The sequence below is a fragment of the Nilaparvata lugens genome, chromosome 5, assembly GCF_014356525.2.
Source record: "Nilaparvata lugens isolate BPH chromosome 5, ASM1435652v1, whole genome shotgun sequence".
NCBI lineage: Eukaryota > Metazoa > Arthropoda > Insecta > Hemiptera > Delphacidae > Nilaparvata > Nilaparvata lugens.
The window spans coordinates 37,273,187-37,295,503 of NC_052508.1; the positions used below are offsets into that span (position 1 = coordinate 37,273,187).

The window sequence follows — 22,317 nt, forward strand, 5'->3', positions numbered from 1 at the left end:
CTCTTCTTTGTATTGTAATCTTGAAATGGTTTGTAGTTATTATACAGTCTTCAAATTCAGGAATTATTTGAAAAATAAACGGTTCAATTTAGAAAATGTTGAAATTTAATCTGATGTATAAATTCTGTTGTTATAACAATAAAAACTCCAAAATTTGAAAGTATTAATGAATTGTGTTGCCATAAATATGAAATGTTCAAGATGAATAAAAAATTAATTTGAATAATGATGATTTTATTGAATGTAAAAAAAGTTTTGTCATATTATTAATTGAAATGAGTTAAAGTTTTAATTTCCTCTAAAGTTTTTGTAATTATTAATTTATTTTTTCTAAATTTTAAAAACTGTTTTATTTTTTAATAGACTTTGATATGATTAATTATCGTTTGAAATAGATGCTGGAGTGTATGTAGAATTTCTAGTGGGTTTTGATGATTAGAATTTTGCTGGTATATGATTGTTTTTTGAGATGGAAAACCATTATTGCCTAAAGAAGAAAAGACCAAAAGGTTATGATTTAGAAAGTCAGTAATGAGATAATATTTTTTTTGTGTTGATTACTTATGTTGATTGCCATAGATGCAAAATAATGATTAATTATGTTGATTGCCATAGATGCAAATGATTACTTATGAATATTGTTTGCCATTGAAGCGAAATATTATTGATGTTATAAATGATTTTTTGTTTAATGATTAGTAGCAAAGTTTTGTCATGAAATTTAGTTTGTGTTTAGAACATTGAAAAGTCGAAATAAACTATAGTATCCAACAAACGATGGTTAATAATATTAAATAATCTGTTTTTATAAATTATTTGAATAAAACTAAAATGAAAAATTATATAAATCTGTCTACATAAATAACTTTGAATTCCTAAATGGAACATAAATCAAATTTGAAATGTTATACTGAATGATAAATCATAAATGTGAAATACTATTATTTGAAATGTTATACTAAATGATAATGAAATGCAGATATATTGTATTATGAAATGATGTTTAGTGGAAGACCAATTGTCTGAATATGTTGAAGTATGTATTGAAATTATTTTTGATGATCTGATGTTTTTTGCAATTTTGATAATGATACATGGTGTTATAACATTTATGTAACATGTATTTGATTATGTTCTAAATTTTTAAGAATGGATTAATTTTTGTTATTTGAACATTGAATAAATGAACATGAAATTAAATACTTAATTAAAGTTTTTGTAATTAATGTCTCTATTGAATTTGAAGAAATTCCAAAATTGATGTGTTGCTGACTGTATAATAAGATGTTAACAATAAATTTCATTTTTATACTTATTACATACTTGTAAATAACTTTTAAGTGTATTAGATTGTATTGGTAGCCTAATCAAATTTTTCTTTTCAGTTTATAAGCATATTAAAATAACAGGTACAGCGTGGACGTTGACTTCAAAATAATTATCGCGTGAATCTCGAGATCTACAAAACAAGTGAATGCCATGAAGAGTGTTAAGAACATTTGGGTGATTTTCGAACTGGTGTGACTCATTGATGGATTGCCTACGCCAATGCCTACGCCTATGTCTACTCCTATTACTGACTACGCAACTCAAACTTCTGCACTACTATATTACCTGAAGGTAATTGCTATCCATGTCCGAGTTCGCAACTTTAAACTCAAATAACAGTCACTGTATGATGAAAGAAACTGATTCAAAAAATCCTCACCTAAATTAATCCTGTATGCTGAACTCTAAACCTTGAAAGCTGAACATATAAAAAAACCAAACCCTACCTAAGTTAATCCTCACCTAAATTAATCCTGTATGCAGCGTCTTTCTCTTTTCCAAAATAGTTACATTGTCATTTCAATCCTGAAATGTACACTGTATGTATAATACACTATTTATGTGACTTTGAGTGAGCTTGGCATGTACCAGTCAACTACAAGCATGAGGCCATGCTAACTGATGTCTCGTGTATCCAGATCAGCCCAACACTGATGTCATCACAAACGAAAGATCAAGTTCGTTTGGAGTCACACTTAACTGAGATTCATACTGAGTGCCTTAACAGAAAAATTTGTATCTCAAACAATTTTGTTTTCAAAATTTGTATCGATAAAAATCAACCGTGTCAACAGTGAAAGAAATGGACATTTTTTCAATTTAATGAAATTTATTGCAATTTTATACTGTATGAAAATTAAATGTAACAATTCATCAATTCATTTAAAAATTCTGTTCAACATACTAAATTTTTATGCAATAACATTTGAATTTTTCTATCTACTAAACTTATGTTGAATTTCAAGAACTATTCTTTAAATATATTAAATTTTCTGTTGAGATAATTTCCTTGAATTATAAAGCTAAATCAAAAATAATTTTGATACTTTATACTTTGAAATATTGTTTGGAAATGTATAACCAATGCTATTGATGATTTTTTATAATAATTTTCAATTATAAGACGACATGTATTGTTTTGTAGAAGAAATTGTTCCTGTTCTCAAATTTAATTTAAATAACTTCCATTTATTACAATGTAATGTAAATTTTTTTTTAATTCTCAAACAGTTGAATTTTTTTATGTTGAGAGGGGGGTATTTGTATTATTACAATTTTTCTCAATAAAAATCGAATCTTCAATTCGATATTCAAAATATCAATAAAACTTGATAGTAAATTTATCAGATACACTAGTGTTGAATAACCTACAGTAATAATAAAGTTCTATTTCTGAAGTAACAAAGAATTCTAAGCAAAATAAAGGGTAAATAAATTCAAAACAGTTTTAAAATAAAGTTTTATTGAGAATTATAAATGTAATTTGTAAACTTGTATTCTTTATTCGTGAGGTTGGCAATTGATGACGTGTTTAAGGCGTCACTTGGAATGTTCAGGTTCTTCTCTCAAAATGGTTGAAGGCTTTGCTTGTCGATTTATCTTTTCCTCTTGAAATTTTCTAAATAATTGGAATCTAAGATGTTTTGTTTGACATCTGAATGTTTTTTTTGCATTCCGAAAAAAATTAAGGTACCCCAATTTCTAAATTTCTATACGTTTCAAGGTCCCCTGAGTCCAAAAAAGTGGTTTTTGGGTATTGGTCTGTCTCTCTCTCTGTACACGATATCTCATCTTCCAATTAACGGAATGACTTGAAATTTGGAACTTGAGGTCCTTACAATATAAGGATTCGACACGAACAATTTCGATCTGATGCAATTCAAAATGGCGGCTAAAATGGCGAAAATGTTGTCAAGAACAGGGTTTTTTGCAATTTTCTCGAAAACGGCTCCAACGATTTTGATCAAATTCATACCTAAAATAGTCATCGATAAGCTCTATCAACTGCCACAAGTCCCATATCTGTAAAAATTTCAGGAGCTTCGCCCCATCAATGCAGATAGATTCCCAATTATCAGGCTTCTGATACAATTGAAACGAAAAAAATCAAGTGGAGTAGATTAAGCATGAAAATCTCTACAATTAATGTTCAGTAACATTTTCACCTAAAATTGAAAATAAGCTTTAAATTCGAGAAAATGTGATTATTCAATTGCAAATTATTGTTGATTCTATTAAATCATTCACTATGAAGAGATAGCAGACCTCATGTGTGTGTGTCTCCAGCGTTATTGCCCTGTCATCAGCTGGCTCAAATATTTGAATAGTAGACTTGAGATGCGCGGGAACACTAGCGTCAGGTGATCAATTTTCATAACGACAAGGAAAGTTGTGTGAGTGCGCCACACCAGATTTTTATAAAATTTATGGATGCTGTAGATCATCTGAAGTGTAAATTTCAATTTTTCTTTTCAATTTGTGTTAAATATTTCGTTTAATTTTGAAAGCCATAAGCCTGCCTTAAAACCTGTAAATGAAAGATAAGTACTCTTAGTTTGTAAGTTTTATATTTTGGTCTAGATTTGAAACAATAGTTTCTGATTTCTGAGAAAGCTTTTGAATCTATATTTTGATGAACGTATCAAACATATTTGTAACATTAATCATGTTTAATCTATGTGTGATTATTTGTTCTGACGTAAACTGATTTTTTTCAAATAATTTAAAATTTATAATTTGATTTGCTCTGAACTGGACTTCTTATTTATAGGCATTAAATCCATTCATGATTTATCAAGATGTTAGTATAATTGGAACCAATGACTTTCCTTGGGTGATAGGTGAAAAACTATCAAACCTTATTGGACAAAATTGGTAGCACGGTAAAATTGATGAGTGTTCAGAAATTTATGTTTATACCCTATTTATTGCTTTTGATATTGCTCCTCCCCTAACCTTCCCCTCCTACTCCTCCTCCTTGACCTCCTCCTCCTCCTCCTCCTCCTTAACCACCTCCTTCTCCTTTCTTTTTGTTGTTGATGATGTTTTGTTTTTGTGGTGCCAGGTTCTGGACATGAAGGTGTTTGTGGACACGGACGCGGACATTCGGCTGGCGCGTCGACTGAACCGCGACATCTGCCAGCGCGGCCGCGACCTGGACGGAGTGCTGAAGCAGTACCTGACGTTCGTGAAGCCGGCCTTCCAGCACTACATCGCCCCCACCATGGTGCACGCCGACATCATCGTGCCGAGAGGCGGCGACAACACCGTCGCCATCGAGCTCATTGTGCATCACGTGCACACACAACTTTCTCTCGTACGTATATACACACACAAAATTAGCGATATCTTACTCTTGGCTAAATTTGCGAGAAGAACAGTTACGCCTGGGCCTGTTCTTTTCTCCCAGTCATAAAGATATTATGATCTGTAATTCTATTCATAGATACAACTAGTTTCTTGTTACTTTCCTTGCCCTTTTATCATAGGTAAGGAAAGTATTGCTTTTCGAAAAAATTAAGGTACCCCAATTTCTGAATTTCTATACATTTCAAGGTCCCCTGAGTACAAAAAAGTGGTTTTTGGGTATTGGTCTCTCTCATCTCTCTCTCTCTCTCTCTCTCTCTCTCTCTCTCTCTCTCTCTCTCTCTCTCTCTCTCTCTCTCTCTCTCTCTCTCTCTCTGTACACGATATCTCATCTTCCAATTAACGGAATGACTTGAAATTTGGAACTTAAGGTCCTTACAATATAAGGATTCGACTCGAACAATTTCGATCAAATGTAATTCAAGATGGCGGCTAAAATGGCGAAAATGTTGTCAAGTACAGGGTTTTTCGCGATTTTCTCAAAAACGGCTCCAACGATTTAGATTAAATTTATACCTAAAATTGTCATTGATAAACTCTATCAACTGCCACAAGTCCCATATCTGTAGAAATTTCAGGAGCTCCGCCCCAACTATGCAAATTTTGATTTTAGATTCCCAATTATCAGGCTTCAGATACAATATAAACAAAAAAATTCAAGTGGAAAAGATTGAGCATGAAAATCTCTTCAATTAATGTCCAGTAACATTTTCATCTAATATTGAAAATAAGCTTGAAATTTGAGAAAATGTGATTATTCAATTGCAAACTGTTGGCAACTGTTGATTCTATTAAATGATTCACTATGAAGAGATAGCAGATCTCGTGTGTATATCCAGCGTTATTGTCCTGTCACCAGCTGGCTTAGATCTTTGAATAGTAGTAGACTCTTGAGATGCGCGTGAACACTAGCGTCAGGTGATCAATTTTCATAACGGCAAGGAAAGTTGTGTGAGTGCGCCACACCAGATTTTTTTCTCGATAAGTGATTGTGATAAGTGGTGGTGATATTATTCATTCAAAGTGGCATTCTCTCATTGAGACCATGTGGCCTCAAGAGGCATTCTCATTGTGGTATTCAGAGTTGTGGATATGAATAAAATACTTGGAAGATTTGAACTCAATTCACTAGACTAGAGGATGATGAGAAAATTGTAACAGCCAAAGCTTTGCCAGCCAGGATAGCCGAGTCGACTAAGGCGTTGCACCCTTTAGTTTGCTAGTGCTACCTGGTCGCGGGCTCGAATCCCATCGAATATCATGGACGTTTGATCATCTCATAAATCACCCTCGCACTTCCCATTACCCACGCACAATCAAAAACGCTCATTAGGGCATCATCCGCAATAAAAAAAATATAAAATAAAAAACCTACTTCCTCGTTTCTCAAACAAGTGGTGTAGTCCAGGCAATAAATGCTCGAAAAAGGGTATATAGGGTATACCATTTTTTGGCTTCTCGCATAAAACTAAGAAACTATGTATCTTAAGGACTTGACTGTCATATAACAAATTGAAGCTTACATTATTTCCTACAATATCCATTCAACAACTAGCAGCATAGAGATCCCGGGTTCAAACCCTCTCAATACCAAACGTTTTTTAATTGGTCTATTGTTGCAAAAATGGAAATTTCACACTCAACACTAAAGCTGCTGAAAAAGGTGCAGGGAAATTTGTAAAAGTGTGAAATTATACATCGAATTGAAGAGAATTAAAGCTCATAATCAGAATGGTTTTTCCATCGATTTTTGAAAAGTTATAACAGAAAAAAATTGGTGACAAACGTGTTTTTTTTTTCAAAAAATGTCATACCTTCAAGAGCGGATATTTCGAAAACTAGAGGAGATATAAAAAAAGTTGTTGAATGAATATTGTAGGAAATTATGTAAGCTTTAATTTGTTATATGACAGTCAAGTCCTTAAGATACATAGTTTTTGAGTTTTATGCGAGAAACCAAAAAATGGTACCTTTAAACTACCCCCACCCCTTTAGCACAGTGGGTAGGGGTGGGGACTTTTGATATGTTTACCTACCTCCTTACTACCCTAAACAGAACTGCGGGGTCAAAAATCTTTCCTTGACTGGACTAGTGGTGATGATTTGAAATGTTTTTCTATTCAACATTCATCTATCATAACAATTCTATGCCTACTGCACAGATAGTCCTTCAAGACTACGCACAGATAGACACAGACCACAGATAGTTATTCAAGTGGATATGAATAACTATTTATGTTAACGAATAGTGTATTATATTGTTTGTTGATTCAATTTGAACACATGGTTACTTCAAAATAAAGGCATGAATTAGTTTGAACACAGTTTAATAGTTATTCATATACAAACTTTTTCCATATTGATTGTCATTAAAGCTTGTCTCAGAAACTAACCATTAATTTTCATTCCACTATAAATCTCACACCATGAAAAATTATAAAACTTCGGTTCATTCATTGATGACTCAAGTAGTTCTGAGATTATGAGAGCAGTAAAAATTATATAGTCTGCGTACATTGTCACAAATTGATTTTCAACTAGTTCAAAAGGCTTTCTTCCCTTCAGCCGCTTGGTAAGATTTTCATTATGTAGTAGTTGGTTTGCCGCAGGGTTGACATGATGATGGAGATGGAGTCTTGATTCATGCCGCATGTCTAATCGACTTTGTCTCATTGGACACACATGGAATGCGTAGATCTCTATGCAAGTCACTGTTACTGATGTACCAAGGAGCGTTGATCATATTCCTTAATATTTGATTTTTAAATCTCTGTATCATATTGATTTTACTTTTACAGGCACATCCCCATAATAGAATCCCATACACCCAAATTGGTTTTAAAATTTAGTTGTACAGAATGATATTATTTTTCGATGATAGGGTGAATTGGCGACAAAGCAACCAATATATTTGTTCATATTTAATATCAAGTTGTTTCCTTTTGATTTTAAAATATAATCTTTTATAGAAAGAATTTCTTTCAGAGAATTCAGTATTCAGTTTCTTTTTTTAGCTCTTTAAATTTGTTTGCTACTCAGGAAATTAGTTTGAAATTAAACAGTGTTCATGTTTGGAACAATGTCATGAATGTCATTAGAAATTCATTCTCAAAAAATTAAATATTTTTTTAATAGACTATGTAAAAATATTGTGATTCACGTCACTTGGTATGCTTGAAACTAAAGGAAAGTATTTAAAAAAGAGTGAATAATTATTGGTTATAGTAATACGTATTAACAAGCTTGCTTGTTAAAACCAACTCAAGCTTGGCGCTATTCTCATTTCTCAAGTTATTTAGTACTTATTATTTTTTCAGCGAGGTTTTAAAGTGAGAGAAGAGCTAGCTCACTTATTCACAGGGCAGCCTTTGCCTCGTTCCCTGCACATGCTGCCCGAAACACCACAGATCAAGGGCCTTCACACCTTCATCAGAAACAAAGACACACAGAGAGACGAATTCATCTTCTACTCGAAACGGTTAATACGACTAGTGATTGAATTCGCCTTATCTCTACTACCTTTCAAGGTAAGATTTCACAATTTTGTTCAATTAATATTGATAGATTGCGTGTATTATTATAATACACCGGATTATATCATACTACTAGTTATAATTTCGATAAGTTATTCATATTCCTGATTGCAGCTAAATATTTCCTCCTCATCAGAGAATCCAAAGTATAAAAGTTGAGACAGAGATGGAAAGTTTCCTTCAGAATGACAAATTATTTAGCATGAGTTTTATTCAGTAACAAGATCCAAAACCATCCCCAAAACTTGTTACTTTCCTTGCCCTATTACCATAGGTAAGGAAAGTATTGCTTTCCAAAAAAATTTAAGGTACCCTAATTTCATGTTTTCTATACGTTTCAAGATCCCCTGAGTCCAAAAACATGATTTTTGGGTGTTGGTCTGTGTGTATGTGTGTGTGTGTATGTGTGTATGTCTGTGAACACGATAACTCCATTCCTAATTAACCGATTGACTTGAAATTTTAAACTTAAGGTCCTTATACCATGAGGATCCGACAATAAGAAATTCAATAAAATTCAATTCAAGATGGCGGAAAAAATGGCGGATAATTACTAAAAAACCATGTTTTTCACGTTTTTCTCGAAAATGGCTCTAACGATTTTCTTCAAATTTATACCATGGATAGCTATTTATAAGCCATATCAAGTGACATGAGCCTCTTTCCTAGGAAAATTTCAGGAGCTCCGTAATATTCTTGAGAAAAATGGCGGATAATGACTAAAAAACCATGTTTTTCACGGTTTTCTCGAAAACGGCTCTAACGATTTCCTTCAAATTTATACCATGGATAGCTATTTATAAGCCCTATCAACTGGCATGAGTCTCATTTCTGGGAAAATTCCAGGAGCTCCGTAATATTCTTGAGAAAAATGGCGGATAATGACTAAAAATCCATGTTTTTCACGGTTTTCTCGAAAACGGCTCTAACGATTTTCTTCAAATTCATACCATGGATAGCTATTTATAAGCCCTATCAAATGACATGAGTTTTTCTTCTGGGAAAATTACAGGAGCTCCGTAATATTCTTGAGAAAAATGGCGGCGTACTAAAAAACCATGTTTTTCACGATTTTCTCAAAAATAACTTGACCGATTTCTTTCAAATTCATACCCTGTATAGTTATTCATCAGCTCTATCAACTGGCATGAGTCTTCTTCCTGGGAAACCAATGGGGGTCCACCCCATCCTTGGGAAATGGACTTAGTAGCCTCCTTCTCGTGCATGAGGTGGGTAGGTAGCGCAGTTCATAAAAAGAACACATAGTCGAGATATTTCATCTGTAGAACAGCTGTTTTGACGACTTTAAGAAAATGACGACTAAAAAAAATCATCGAATTTCACAATTCACACAAAGAAAAAGTACTCTGAAAACAATTATATATACACATATACAGAAGTCTGATTGTAGTTTCAAATATGAGCAAGGAAAGTTGTGTGAGTGTACCACACCAGATTTTTTTGTTTAAATTATTTACATTCCACATTAATTTGTGTTGTATAGAAGATTTTCATGAAGGAAATACAACTCTTACAAACAAAATTGTTCAGAGTAGATTGAAGTACTAATAATAAAACCATTCCATCTTTATTGTAGAAAATTGAATGCAAGTAATTACCATCTGCATAGTTATTTGAAAATCTAGTAGGCTTGATGATCATAGTAATTAATGATTCATGGATATTATATAATCTTCTCTAATCAGATTTAGTTACACTTTCTCATTTTATAAGTAAAAGTACTCCACACGTTCTAAATTGATGTAATAGAATTTGTAGATAATAAAGATTGGAATTAGTTGATAATAATTGAATAAAGGTGAGTTATCAAATTAAATACAATTTGCATTTCAACTCTAATTGTGTTAGTCAATTCAACATGTTATTAATTTGTTGTAGGACTCATTTGTCGACACTCCACAAGGTGTGCCTTATCAAGGCAAGCGCTGTGCCAGCAACAAAATTTGTGGCGTGTCCATTCTGAGAGCCGGTGAAACGATGGAGCAAGCCGTCTGTGATGTTTGCAAGGATATTCGTATTGGCAAGATACTTATTCAAACCAATATGACTACCGGTGAACCTGAGGTGATTATTGCATTTTTCCTATTTTTAGTGGATGATGATAATTATATGTAGGTGTAATGAGATTTCATGAAACAAAATAGAATTCAAATATTGAACTACTTGGCGTCAGATTAAAATTGAAGGAATTCCATATTGATCTAATTCCGAAATAATAAATAGTGTTTAGAGTGTATAATGTTCAATGTAAATAAAAATATAATTTTCTACAAAAATTTTCCAGCATTCAGCTCGATGTTTTCCAACGAATTCAGTTACATCGTACTCAGCGTTTCAAATTAATCGGTTTGAGCTATTAGTTATTTGTGTAACAAGTTAGTGACACTAAGAGACACTTGCTGCACCGAGAGTAACATTCATGCACGAGCCGTAGGCGAGGTGCAGCAAAGGATCTTTGCGCACTTATTTATTACACATTAATTTTTTTCTACAGTTACTATTGAATGTAAAAAGTGAGTAATAGTATTAGAAATTAGTATGTGCTATTAATTTTTTTTCTACAGTTACTATTGAATGTAAAAAGTGAGTAATAGTATTATAAATTAGAATGTGCTATTAATTATTATAATTCATCAAATGTTTATCTGTAGTTTTGTAGGTTTTCGTTTTGCTGTTGATGAAGGTTGCAATCATTCCACACAAATATGTTGAGAAGTTGGTGTAAAAATGATCAGAGAGGTTATCCTATCTCAAACTCAAGTATTTTGTTATCTTTATTTATCATTATTATATCTCATTTACAAGAAAAGTCAACAATTTCAATATGAAAAGTGGGTAATGACACGTAGGCCTGCAATTTTCCTGTCAGAAGTTTATAAAATTATTAATTCACGAAAACAGAATAATTATTTATTAATTTAAAATATTCTATATGATTATTCAAATTTAATTCAATTAATAACTGATTTAAAAACAAACATTTTTAAATTGATAAAAATTAAAATAATAAATTTATGATCTTATTTACAATATATATAAACTTTCAACTTAAAGTAAGATTATTAACCTTCCGGTGGGCGCGAATTGTTCTTGTAATAAGTAGGATGGCGTTCATTTTACAAATTTGGGACATTCAGTACCTACAGTTAGCAACATTGGTAATACTATTCACATGCTAGATGTTGTTTACATTGATTGTTTCAGTCGTAAGTTGAAGACAAACTCATAGACACATCCTATAGGCAGCACTCCGTGTTCCTAATTTTCAAATAATTATATATGCTATTTTCTAAGAGACTATCCCATGTTTTTCAAGTTTCATTAAAAATTATTATATGTGCCTTATAATGTTTTTTTGATATTTTGACAATAGCTGACATTAAATTATTCTTTTAATGTGATCAGTTTTTGTATTCAATTCAATGAGTAACAATTTCCAGTATATTATTATTAAAAAAATAGTATAACATGTTAAAGATATGACTACAATATTATCCAAATTGATTATAAAACTACTTTTTATGATATAAACATCCTTTTTCTTCTAGCCTGAGCTGTATGAGGCTTAGAAACTAGGATATTACAGAGGCAGCACTCAGTGCTGCTACGCGCCCACTCATGTAAGTTTCAAGGTCGCGCCCACCGGAAGGTTAATGCAATTTTGGAAAAATAAATATTTAAAATTTTGATTAATATTAGTTGAATTATTAATAATAAATACTTGGGTTATATAAAAAATATTATAACTCTAATGTATACAGAGTGTTAACGAACTCCCTACCAATAATCTAGGGCATTGTTCCTGGGTAAGAAACATATCCAAATATTAGTTATATCTAAATTGTCAGGAAGTCTTCAGTTACTCACAGCGGCCATTTTGCTATTTCACTTATTATTTTTTCCCCAAATAATGGTTAAACATACGAAATTAAAACTTTACACAATTATTTTTAACAACTAGACAAAGCTACAAAAATATGGTAATTTTTCAAATTCGTAAAACAAATTAGCGGCCATTAAAAATTTTGTTTCTTAAATAACTCAAAAACCGTTGGTTCTACAAAAAACAAACTAGACAACTAGACAAAGCTACAAAAATATGGTAATTTTTCAAATTCGTAAAACAAATTAGCGGCCATTAAAAATTTTGTTTCTTAATTAACTCAAAAACCGTTGGTTCTACAAAAAATTACAACAAAAATGATTTTTTTTTGTAAATTCAATTACCAATTTATTGGTATCTGATATTTTAAGATTTGACCAATATTAACTGAAATATGGCAGTTATTTTAAACTTATTCCAAGATCAAGAGGGTTATGTAACATTAATTATTGTTCGAAATAATCTAAAATAGCTTACAAATGACATGCAAAGCAGACGGAGACTGTTGCATTGTTCTGGCAGACTTTAGCCGCATGCATTGGCATGCACTGCAACTAACCCCTCAGTGGTGTCCTATCACTAAAACTGCCATATCTCAATATTAATATTGGTCCAATCTCAAAACATCAGTCGATAGGTAATCAAATTTACTAAAAAAAGTTATTCTTGTAATTTTTTTGTAAAACCAACGGTTTATGAGTTATTTAAGAAACAAAATCTTAAATGGCCGCCATTTTGTTTTATGAATTTGAAAATTATCATCGTTTTTTGTAGCTTTGTCTAGTTGTTGTTAATGATTCTGCATAGTTTCAATTTTATATGTTTAACCATTATTATAAAAAATGAGCAAAATGGACGCTGTGTGAGTAACTGAAGACTTCCGGACAATTTAAATATGATATTTGGAAGTGTTTCTTACCCAGGAACAATGCCCTATGCCTAGAGTATTGGTAAGGAGTTCGTAAACACTCTGTATACATTAGTTATAATATTTTTTATATAACTCAAGTATTTATTATTGATAATTCAACTAATGTTAATCAACATTTTAAATATTTATTATGCCAAAATTGCAATAATAATAATCTTCTTTAAATTTGAACATTTTTATTAAAAAAGACTGCCGGAATTGATCTCCCAACCACCTCAACTTTATCAACCAAGCACGCTCCCAACTGAGCCAAAGAGAACGCCTTGAAAACAGATTGCTCGATGGGGCTTTTATCATAAGTAGGCATTGAAATTATTCTTATCCAACCACAGTCAGTGTTGCCAACTTAATTTCGGGTTTCGCGCACTAATCCTCTAAATAACCTACTATTTTGTGGTGTCATGTTGCAAATCTGGAGTGCGTACTAGTGATTCTTCGCGTTCTGTAATCAGTGCAGGAATGGTCACTTTTCATGAAAACTGTAGGAAAAATTAATTAGATGCTCAATAAAATTGACACCTTTGTATTATGATCTGAATAATAGCTTCTGCGTAATAGTGTTACACTTCTGCACAAATTCAGAAATTGATCAAATTCTGAAAAACAACAGAATGAGACATATGTATTTTCAAATCAGAAAAGTAAGGTTTGCAAAGTAGTTATACAAATTTCTGATTAAGTGGATTGTAATTTTAATCGATTTAATATTCAATATATTCTGACAGAAAATGAATCCATTCATGATGCCATGAAAAACTCTATTATTAAAACTTACCCCGGCTGATTATCTATGCTGTAAGTCAGAGTGATTTTTACCTATAGGTTTGGGTGGTAAAAGGGTAAAGGAGAGAATTAAGGAAAAGAGAAATGTAAATAAGATCACTTGACTCTGATGATTTATGATGTAGCCAGGCACTGCAGAGAGTTGTTGAATCATGTATGGAATTCTGCTTCTCAATTTTACTAGGTATTCACTACTACTTTCAATATATAAAAAATACTCAAATTCTCACATGTACTTTAAAAGCAATTATTACTCCCTACGATCGGACACGGAATTAAAATTAATAATTTCCGATAGAAATACAAACAAATCAACAAACGAGTTGAACTGTCCTGTCAATGGAGGCAGCTTTTCGAACCGACAACGAAAAATACAAACCAACAATTAAACAATTATGCACTAGAGTGCGCCAGTAGACGGGGAAGATTCGAAACTAACTTCTCAGCGCCAAACTCCATTAAATTCGAACGGCGTCAACATAAAGTATAAAATCCTCCCAGAATTATTGATCATCACTCCCATTTGACATTGTTGATTATTTTAGTTCACACTTACAACTCTCATCGAACTTATAGAGTGAACATTTTGAGAAATTTTGAAAGAATTCTCATGTATTTTTTGAATTTGTACCGTATGACGCAATTTCTACTGTAACAGTAGTATGATGCAGCTGCTAATAAGTGACAAAAATGACTATAACATGTTGTAATTTGCATTGCAGCTGTATTATTTGCGACTACCAAAGGATATAAAAGACTACAAAGTGATTCTGATGGATGCCACTGTAGCGACGGGGGCAGCTGCCATGATGGCCATACGAGTATTATTAGACCACGATGTTCCTGAGAAAAACATTCTTGTTGTTTCACTACTAATGGCTGAATCAGGTAAATGCTATTTAGTTATAGACAAGATTTAAAGATTTTAGGAGAAGCATTATTCAATTTTTTGCCCCACTTGGATGTAATGAGCTGGTTTTCGTGCGTCATATGGAGGCCGAAAATGATTGTTTTCTGACCAGGCCGGTAAAAATTTTACAGCCCTAGGGCTGTAAAATAACCTTGAAGTCAGCTGATTCCGATTTGATGTGAAAGTGTTTACAAAATAGTTTATGAAACTGAATCAGTTTATGCTTCTAGAATTGAATGAAGTATTTTGCAATAAGATACTATAATTTTATTTGGATGAATGAAATACAAATAAGATAATATGTTATTAACTATTCAAATTCGATTTTCAGAGTAGGATAGGACTTTTAACCTCAACTTTCGCAGTCGACAATAACAAGCATTGTTGACATCCAGATTGTCCAAATTTCAAGTGCGCTAAAACAGCTGATCAAAAAACTTTTCATAATTTGTGTTTATTATTCAAGAATCAAAACATACATCTTATTAATACATAATAATCTTATTGCCATTTGAAGAATAGAAAGTATAAACTCAACCTCCCAAATTAAAACTTAATCTTCTAGGTTATTTAGACAAATTGAAATCTACCCAAACCCAGTTCAAGTACTGCGTTCTCCACTAAACCTAGTGGATAATTTTGGAACTACTAGAAACAAACTATTTTTTCGGACATGTTATTCATTATCAAAATTTGGGAACAGAATAGTTTTGGGCCATGCCTGTTGTTCTTTCCCGATCATATTTATATAATTTGTAATTGTATCCACTGAAAATTAAAAAAATAAATAAATACTTGGCCAATTTGCTGATAATTTAGATTACTGTACCTCAGATTTACTAGAGCTATGACCTTTCAGTTTTGCTTTTGGAAGCGCCTAATAAATAATTATTGTTATATGAACAGGTTTGTTTTATTTTTTTTGTGTGGCGAAAAATAGCGTTCGCACCACGGGAAAAAATGTGTTTCCGGCTCTCAATCTTTTCTAGTCCTCGGCCTACGGCCTCGGACTTGACAACTGATTTCGAGCCGGAAAAGTCTCATTTTCGGCCCTAGGTGCAAAATATACTATTAATTGTACAGTATTAGAATTCCATTATTTGCCATTCTCTTCCCAGACCAATACTCTGGTACCCAGCACTAAATTCACCTTTTTTGCCTTGAAATATGTTTTCAACAGATTTATGGTTTGTTATCTGTCAAATTCTTGATAATGGTAATTTCCCTGAGCAGTGGTGAGGTTTGGCCCACAAACTCGTGACCTACGTGAGTTCCAATCCTGGCCTTTTTTGTAGGTCCTTCCGCTGAAGGAGGGGTCTCCAAATTGTCTCTAGGGCACCTGGTCATCCTTGACTCAGCCTCTTGACCTACATTTGTGCCTGTAGTTTCACCCATCTCTGGTCTCTTGGGTTTTTTGACCCTCTGAAACTTTGAAGGGGCAAAAGCCTCACCTCTCCCAAGAAGTTTTGCCTGACGTCCTTCTTTGAGCAGTGGTCTGAGAAGCTCATCCTTCCTCTCCAGTTGGGATGATGTGATTGAGCTTACATCATACATGTCGTGATCAGTAGAAGCCGTCTCAATGTTGATAGTCTCTACATAAGAGTGCAACGGAACCTCCTGTGTCCCTGAAACACCCATTTCAGAATAAAGAAACTGCCCTGATGAGGCAGATCCCGTGGGTTTGAAGGCAAGACTACTTCTGGGGTTGCCTTGGAGTTTGGTTTGTTCATGTGGTTCCCACAAACAGCTAGGGAAGTGGAGTCATCCCAGACAGAGCCCCGCATGTTCAGGCAAGTCTAAATACTACAGGAGGGCGCCTGGTATCCTGCAGGCACCGTTAAGGTGCGTACAGACTTTCGCTCTGCTCCGCAACCGAACGTCACTCCAGCAGAGCGATTGATGATCGACCGGGGAGCAAGAGTTGATCGACCGGGGAACGCGAGAAGAGCTATCATCTTCCGTAAAGTTCATGATGGGTGCGACTGCAGAGCGGGGGCGGAGCGACTGCGGTGCGATGGAGGAACGAAGGCGGAGCGTGCTCGGTGCGTGTTGGAGGCGCGTATATGTGTATGCAGCTTTAGAGACACAATATAAAAGTACCATCCATCAGCACGGTTCACATAACACCTTGTGTTGGCTCAAGAAGAAGTAAGAATATTGCCAAGGAAGGCCGACAGATAGAAAAAGAAATAAAGAATGGCACAAAGCTAAGTCAATGGAAAAAGTTCCATTCTAGAAAAGAAAAGTTCCAAAGCATCATAATATAGAGAAGGAGAAGAAGGTATTTGAAAAGGGGGTCCGTTTAAGTCTCCTCCTACGACAAGCAGGAATACTGTGGGTGTATTCTGCTTGTTTTTAGAATAGTTTTTTTCAATTTTTGTATAATTTATGTATGAAATTTATTGTATAGTGTGACGAAGGTAATGCTTCTGATGACCTCAGAAGCGTTTACAATAAAACATATTCTATTCTATTCAATTCTGGTTTTCAACAAATTCATGAGTACGATGTTGGAATCAAAGCTCCCCCAACCCACAGGGGCCTGCAAAATACCTATCTTAGCCGTTTTCAAGTTCTACAAAGTGCTTCCTTATCCGATTATTATTTATAATTATTTAGATCATTAGGTAATTTTGATTTATCAGTTTACTTATTAATCAACTATTATTTTTAATGCAATAAAATTATATTTTCATGTACCGGTAACATAGTTTTGCAGTTTTTAATATTGTTAAACAGTTTTTCAGTTTCATTCTCAATGTGACAGGGAATAGTTATTTGTGCAACTAGTGAGCTGAGCAAAGTGACACTTTGCTGCACGGAAAGAAAAGTTTACTTTTGAATGCAGCAAAGAAACTTTGCGCAAGTATTACACATTACATTTTCCTTCAGTTTCCAATGAATATATTATGAAAAGTGAGTAATTTGGGGTAAAAATGTCCTGAAATTCTTCAAATATTTGTCTGAGATATTTTGTAGTAACAAAAGTAATTAATTTTAAAATTAATATATCACTCAAAAGTTTATAATCAATAATTTAATTAAACTAATGATTCACTTAATTTAAAATTTTTATTAATTTCGAATTAATTTAAATTTATAAATCATTTATCAATCAATCAATTTATTAAAATAAGTGTTCATCAAAATAATGAATATTTCAAATATATAGTTTAATATTTTTTAAATATACTTATAAATTAAAATATTTTTAATATACGTTTTATTAATAATGAATCAATTACATTTTTGAGTATTATTATTTAGCCAAAATTGCATGGTTAATATTCATTGAAGTTGAAAATTCCCAGCAAAAAGAAGACTGTGGATGGAATCGAACCCCAACCACATCAACCTTATCAATCTCTCGTTTACCAGTCCAGTACGCTCCCAACTGAGCCACTAAGAACTCTGATGATAGAATGCTTGAAGGGAGTTCAAGCATTGAAATGTTTACCACAGTCAGTGTTGCCAACTTAATTTCGGTTTTCGCGCACTGATCCTTTATATAACCTACTAACTATTTTGTGATGTCATGTTACAAATCTGGAGTACGCAAAGTAGCACTTCTGTAGGAAAAAATATTACCTTAGTTAATTCAAAAATGTAGCATGGGAAAATTCTAAAAATTTAAATGACACAACATTTCAAGGTTTTCTTGTCCGTTTCAACTGGATATCAATACATTCCATGTAATTCTAAGTATAGTAGTTGGAATTCTACACTTTCATCAGAGATGTTATAGAATTTATTATTCCATGATGGAAGAAGAGCACAATATTTTCATAGTAATTATTAAACATAATCTAAATTTAAATTATTACAGTTTAATATTCAATTAATATTCATTATGATGAACAACAATGAGCCACAATACCGGGTATTGTCCCATCCATCCTAGTAGTGTAAAACAAAATGTTGTGTTTTATTTGAGTACAGTACATGCGATCACATTTTTCTATGTTCGATTTGCTTCTTTACCAGGTGTGCACACCATTGCGTATGCATTCCCTCAAGTGCAGATCGTGACGTCAGCCGTCGACCCCGAGATCAATGAGAAGTTCTACGTGCTTCCTGGCATCGGCAACTTCGGTGATAGATATTTCGGAACAGAGCCTGGTGATAATTGAAACACGCTTAATTTATGCAACGATATTTTTAATTTAGTTCATAGTGTTTTTGTTTTATTATAGCAGTAAACCGGTTTTTGTCACTATTCTACTGTTACCGTAGCAATAACTGTTAGCTAATCCAATTACTTAATAATAAATTATTGGTTAAAAAAGGTTTTGTGATAAAATTTATACAATAGATTTTATTTACGGTATTTACCATTATTTCTTTTCGGGAGTTTTCCTTCATCAATAATGAACTATCCATGTTCATTTCATATTTATAAAATTTACTCGATTCTTTAGGGTGGATGTGTTTAGTACTTGAAAAAATTCAAGATTCATTGGTTTTTTTGTAACGTAATTTTATCAGCTATAATTATTATTTATTAATTTATTGCTTCAGTTGCAAGTGGGGCATCTTTTTTAAATCCTTTTTGTCTCGCTTATCATCTTCCATTAGATATACTTCAAAAGTCAAAACAGTAATTTGTTTTTATAGGTAAGTTGAAGGTGGCTTTATTTTGTAAAAAATAACTATCCAAAAAAATGTTAATACATCTGATACTAATAATAATTTCACCTGTAGTTTAGGATCTTAATTGGTATCCCTTAATTATTGATCTCGAAACCGAAATTACTTACATAAAGTCATTATTGAAATTGTAATAGTAAATTTCTTTGAGTCTTATCATTTATTACTTTGCCAGTAAATCAATGTTCAATAATTGATTTTTGCTTCAAACTAAATGAAGAGGCTTTTTTATGCTAGTAAACAGTCACTTTTCTGTACTGTGCATACTATTTTTAATACATTATTGGCTATCTCTTTACTAACACAATGATGATTTATTTATTGATCAACTCTCAAATTTTGTTCTAGCTGAAGAAAAGTTACCAGTTTCAAAACCTCCAAAGAAAATCTTAACAAATTTTCCGGGAATATATCTCCATTTAAAAGTTTTATGGTGAATTTATCCATGTATTTCCGAGTGTTTCTGGAGTTGACTTTCTACTTTATCGATTTCTGTTATTGAAGATGTTCTATTCAATTTTCAAGCAATAGCATTAAGCATTATTCATATTATTACTACTTTGAAACGGAATAAAATATTAAGTATAAAGTATTTTCATTGATTACTAACAGAATAGGATACTTTGCAGAACTATAATTTTAATTATTCAGTATGATGAATAGAGGGTATTTTTAAAACTTCAGAAGTGTCCGTTGTGGAATCTGTGTGCAAAGAATGAGGAATTTCGGCCAGAATTTAACTTTACGAAAGAAAGGGGTTATTTACTAAAACGGCCAAATAGCTTTTGTTGCTTTTCCTAATGTAAAAATATCTTCCGTGGAAGTAATGGGCTTTTCCCATGAATCAATAATAAATTATTCCCAAACATTAGTTGTGTTACCAAAGAAAATAAAAAGTAGCTTTCGATAAAAATATTGGAGAATATGCATAACAGTTTGTTGATATTCACTTGAAACTGTCAGTATAACTGTCAGTATGGATATTAATACTGTCAGTATTAATAGCATCAATGCTCCCCATTCAAATAATGCTGACACATTGATGTGAATCTTACTATAATTTGTTTAGATTAGATCAGATCGAGATAAGATGATAGCTACTGTTTCGATTACAAAATTTATTATGATTACCATTTTTGCTTTTTATGCCAGCTGTTATTAGTTTCGATTTCAATTATGTTTGACATTTTCGCTTTTTATACCCGTTGTTATTATTATGTGAAATAAGCTCTCATTAAGTGAAATCATAATCATTGAAGTCAATTATACTAAGCGAACAATTTCTGTTTAAATATGTGTGTTTGCGGATATGTATGTATGTCTGACGGATCTCGAAAACGTCTCTAACATTTTTTTATTAAATCAGGAATAGAGTACGTTTGCGATAAAAAAAAAATATTTTGGAACAGGTCTCAACTCTGGGAAAAATCGCTGAAGCTCTTTCAGAAAGGATTATTGGTCCCTCAAGTAGCAGCTGATCAAAAAAAGTTTCCATACTTAACTCAACTATAATATTTGAGTTACCAAATTTAGCAATCTCATTTTAAAACATTGCAGTGTTTATTTATTTATTTATTTATTACTCATCATTACATAACATCATTTCCGGGAATATTCCCGTTTGATACGTAAATTGTCAGATATAATAATATATAGGTACATAAGAATATACAATAACATATATGATAGAATCATAAAGTAAAATCAATAACATTTCAAGTCACAGTTATAGAACTATTCATAATAATAGAATAAATTTCACCTCAAAATCTATCAACAATAAACTCTGCCACTGAGTAGTAGACTCTCTCAGTTAACATTGACTTGATAGTTTTTTTGAACAGCGGCAATGAATCAATTTTACGGATGGCCTCGGGTAACTTATTATACAATTTTATTCCTGAATAAGAAGGGTTTCTTTCGTAAGAGGCATGTCTGTGAATAGGGTATAATAACAAGCTCTGATTACGCGTAGAATAGTTATGTCTGTCTGTGCAAAAATTAAATTTATGGATATTACTCTTTATGAATATTAACAAATGAAATATGTAGATGGCAGGCAGAGTGAGGATCTTCGATTCCCGAAAAATAGATTTGCATGTATCTCTAGCTCTTAAACCAAAAACCACCCTAATGATCTTTTTTTGAATTAAAAATATTTTATAGCTGTCAGTCGAGTTTCCCCAGAAAATATTTCCGTAGCATAGGTGGGAATAGACATAGGCATAGTATACGGTGATGAGTGTATTTCTATCAACTGAATGAGATAGCTTGAGAATAACATAATATGCACGGTTCAACTTCGTCGTGAGATTTTTTATATGTTCTTTCCAATTTAGTTCCTCATCTATTGTAACTCCTAGGAATTTTAAAGATTTAGCTGTTTTTAGTCCATTATCATAAAGAGCGAGAAAACTTCTCAAGTTGGTTCTTCTGTAGCTAAATTCCATCTGATAAGTTTTACTGTAGTTGAGAGAGAGGCCATTTGTTTTGGCCAATCATTTATGTTTTCCAGGTCTTTTTTTATGTTACCAGCTAGAGTTTTGCGATTTTTGTCTGATATTAATGCGGTCGTATCATCAGCAAACATTATAAGTCTTGATTGGGAAACTGACTCAGGGAAATCGTTTACATAGATGATGAATAATAGAGGCCCAAGTATTGATCCTTGAGGCACTCCATTCGTTATTTTTGAAAAGGAAGATGACCTAAGTGATTCTTTATCTTTCACACATTGTTGTCTATTATTCAAGTAAGAGCTAAACCAATTGAAGGCTGTCCCAACTACACCATAACAGCGAAGCTTTTCCAACAAAATAGTATGATCCACACATTCGAATGCCTTTGATAAATCGCAGAAGATGCCGGCAACAAACTGCGATCCATCAACAGCCAATGAGAGACTTGATATGAA

The 22,317-nt window shown here is 32.6% G+C and overlaps 1 protein-coding gene across 1 annotated transcript in view; it reads left to right on the forward strand.

Moving 5' to 3' along the window:
- Positions 1-20,437, forward strand: part of LOC111058114 (uridine-cytidine kinase-like 1) — a 105,197-nt gene extending 84,760 nt beyond the window's left edge. The window contains exons 6-11 of the mRNA XM_039429473.1: positions 3,780-3,858; positions 4,394-4,645; positions 8,013-8,222; positions 10,128-10,313; positions 14,569-14,734; positions 18,741-20,437. Coding sequence (XP_039285407.1) covers positions 3,780-3,858; positions 4,394-4,645; positions 8,013-8,222; positions 10,128-10,313; positions 14,569-14,734; positions 18,741-18,886 — 1,039 coding nt within the window. The 3' untranslated portion in view covers positions 18,887-20,437. The remainder of the gene's footprint in view (positions 1-3,779; positions 3,859-4,393; positions 4,646-8,012; positions 8,223-10,127; positions 10,314-14,568; positions 14,735-18,740) is intronic.
- Positions 20,438-22,317: the final 1,880 nt, after the last annotated feature.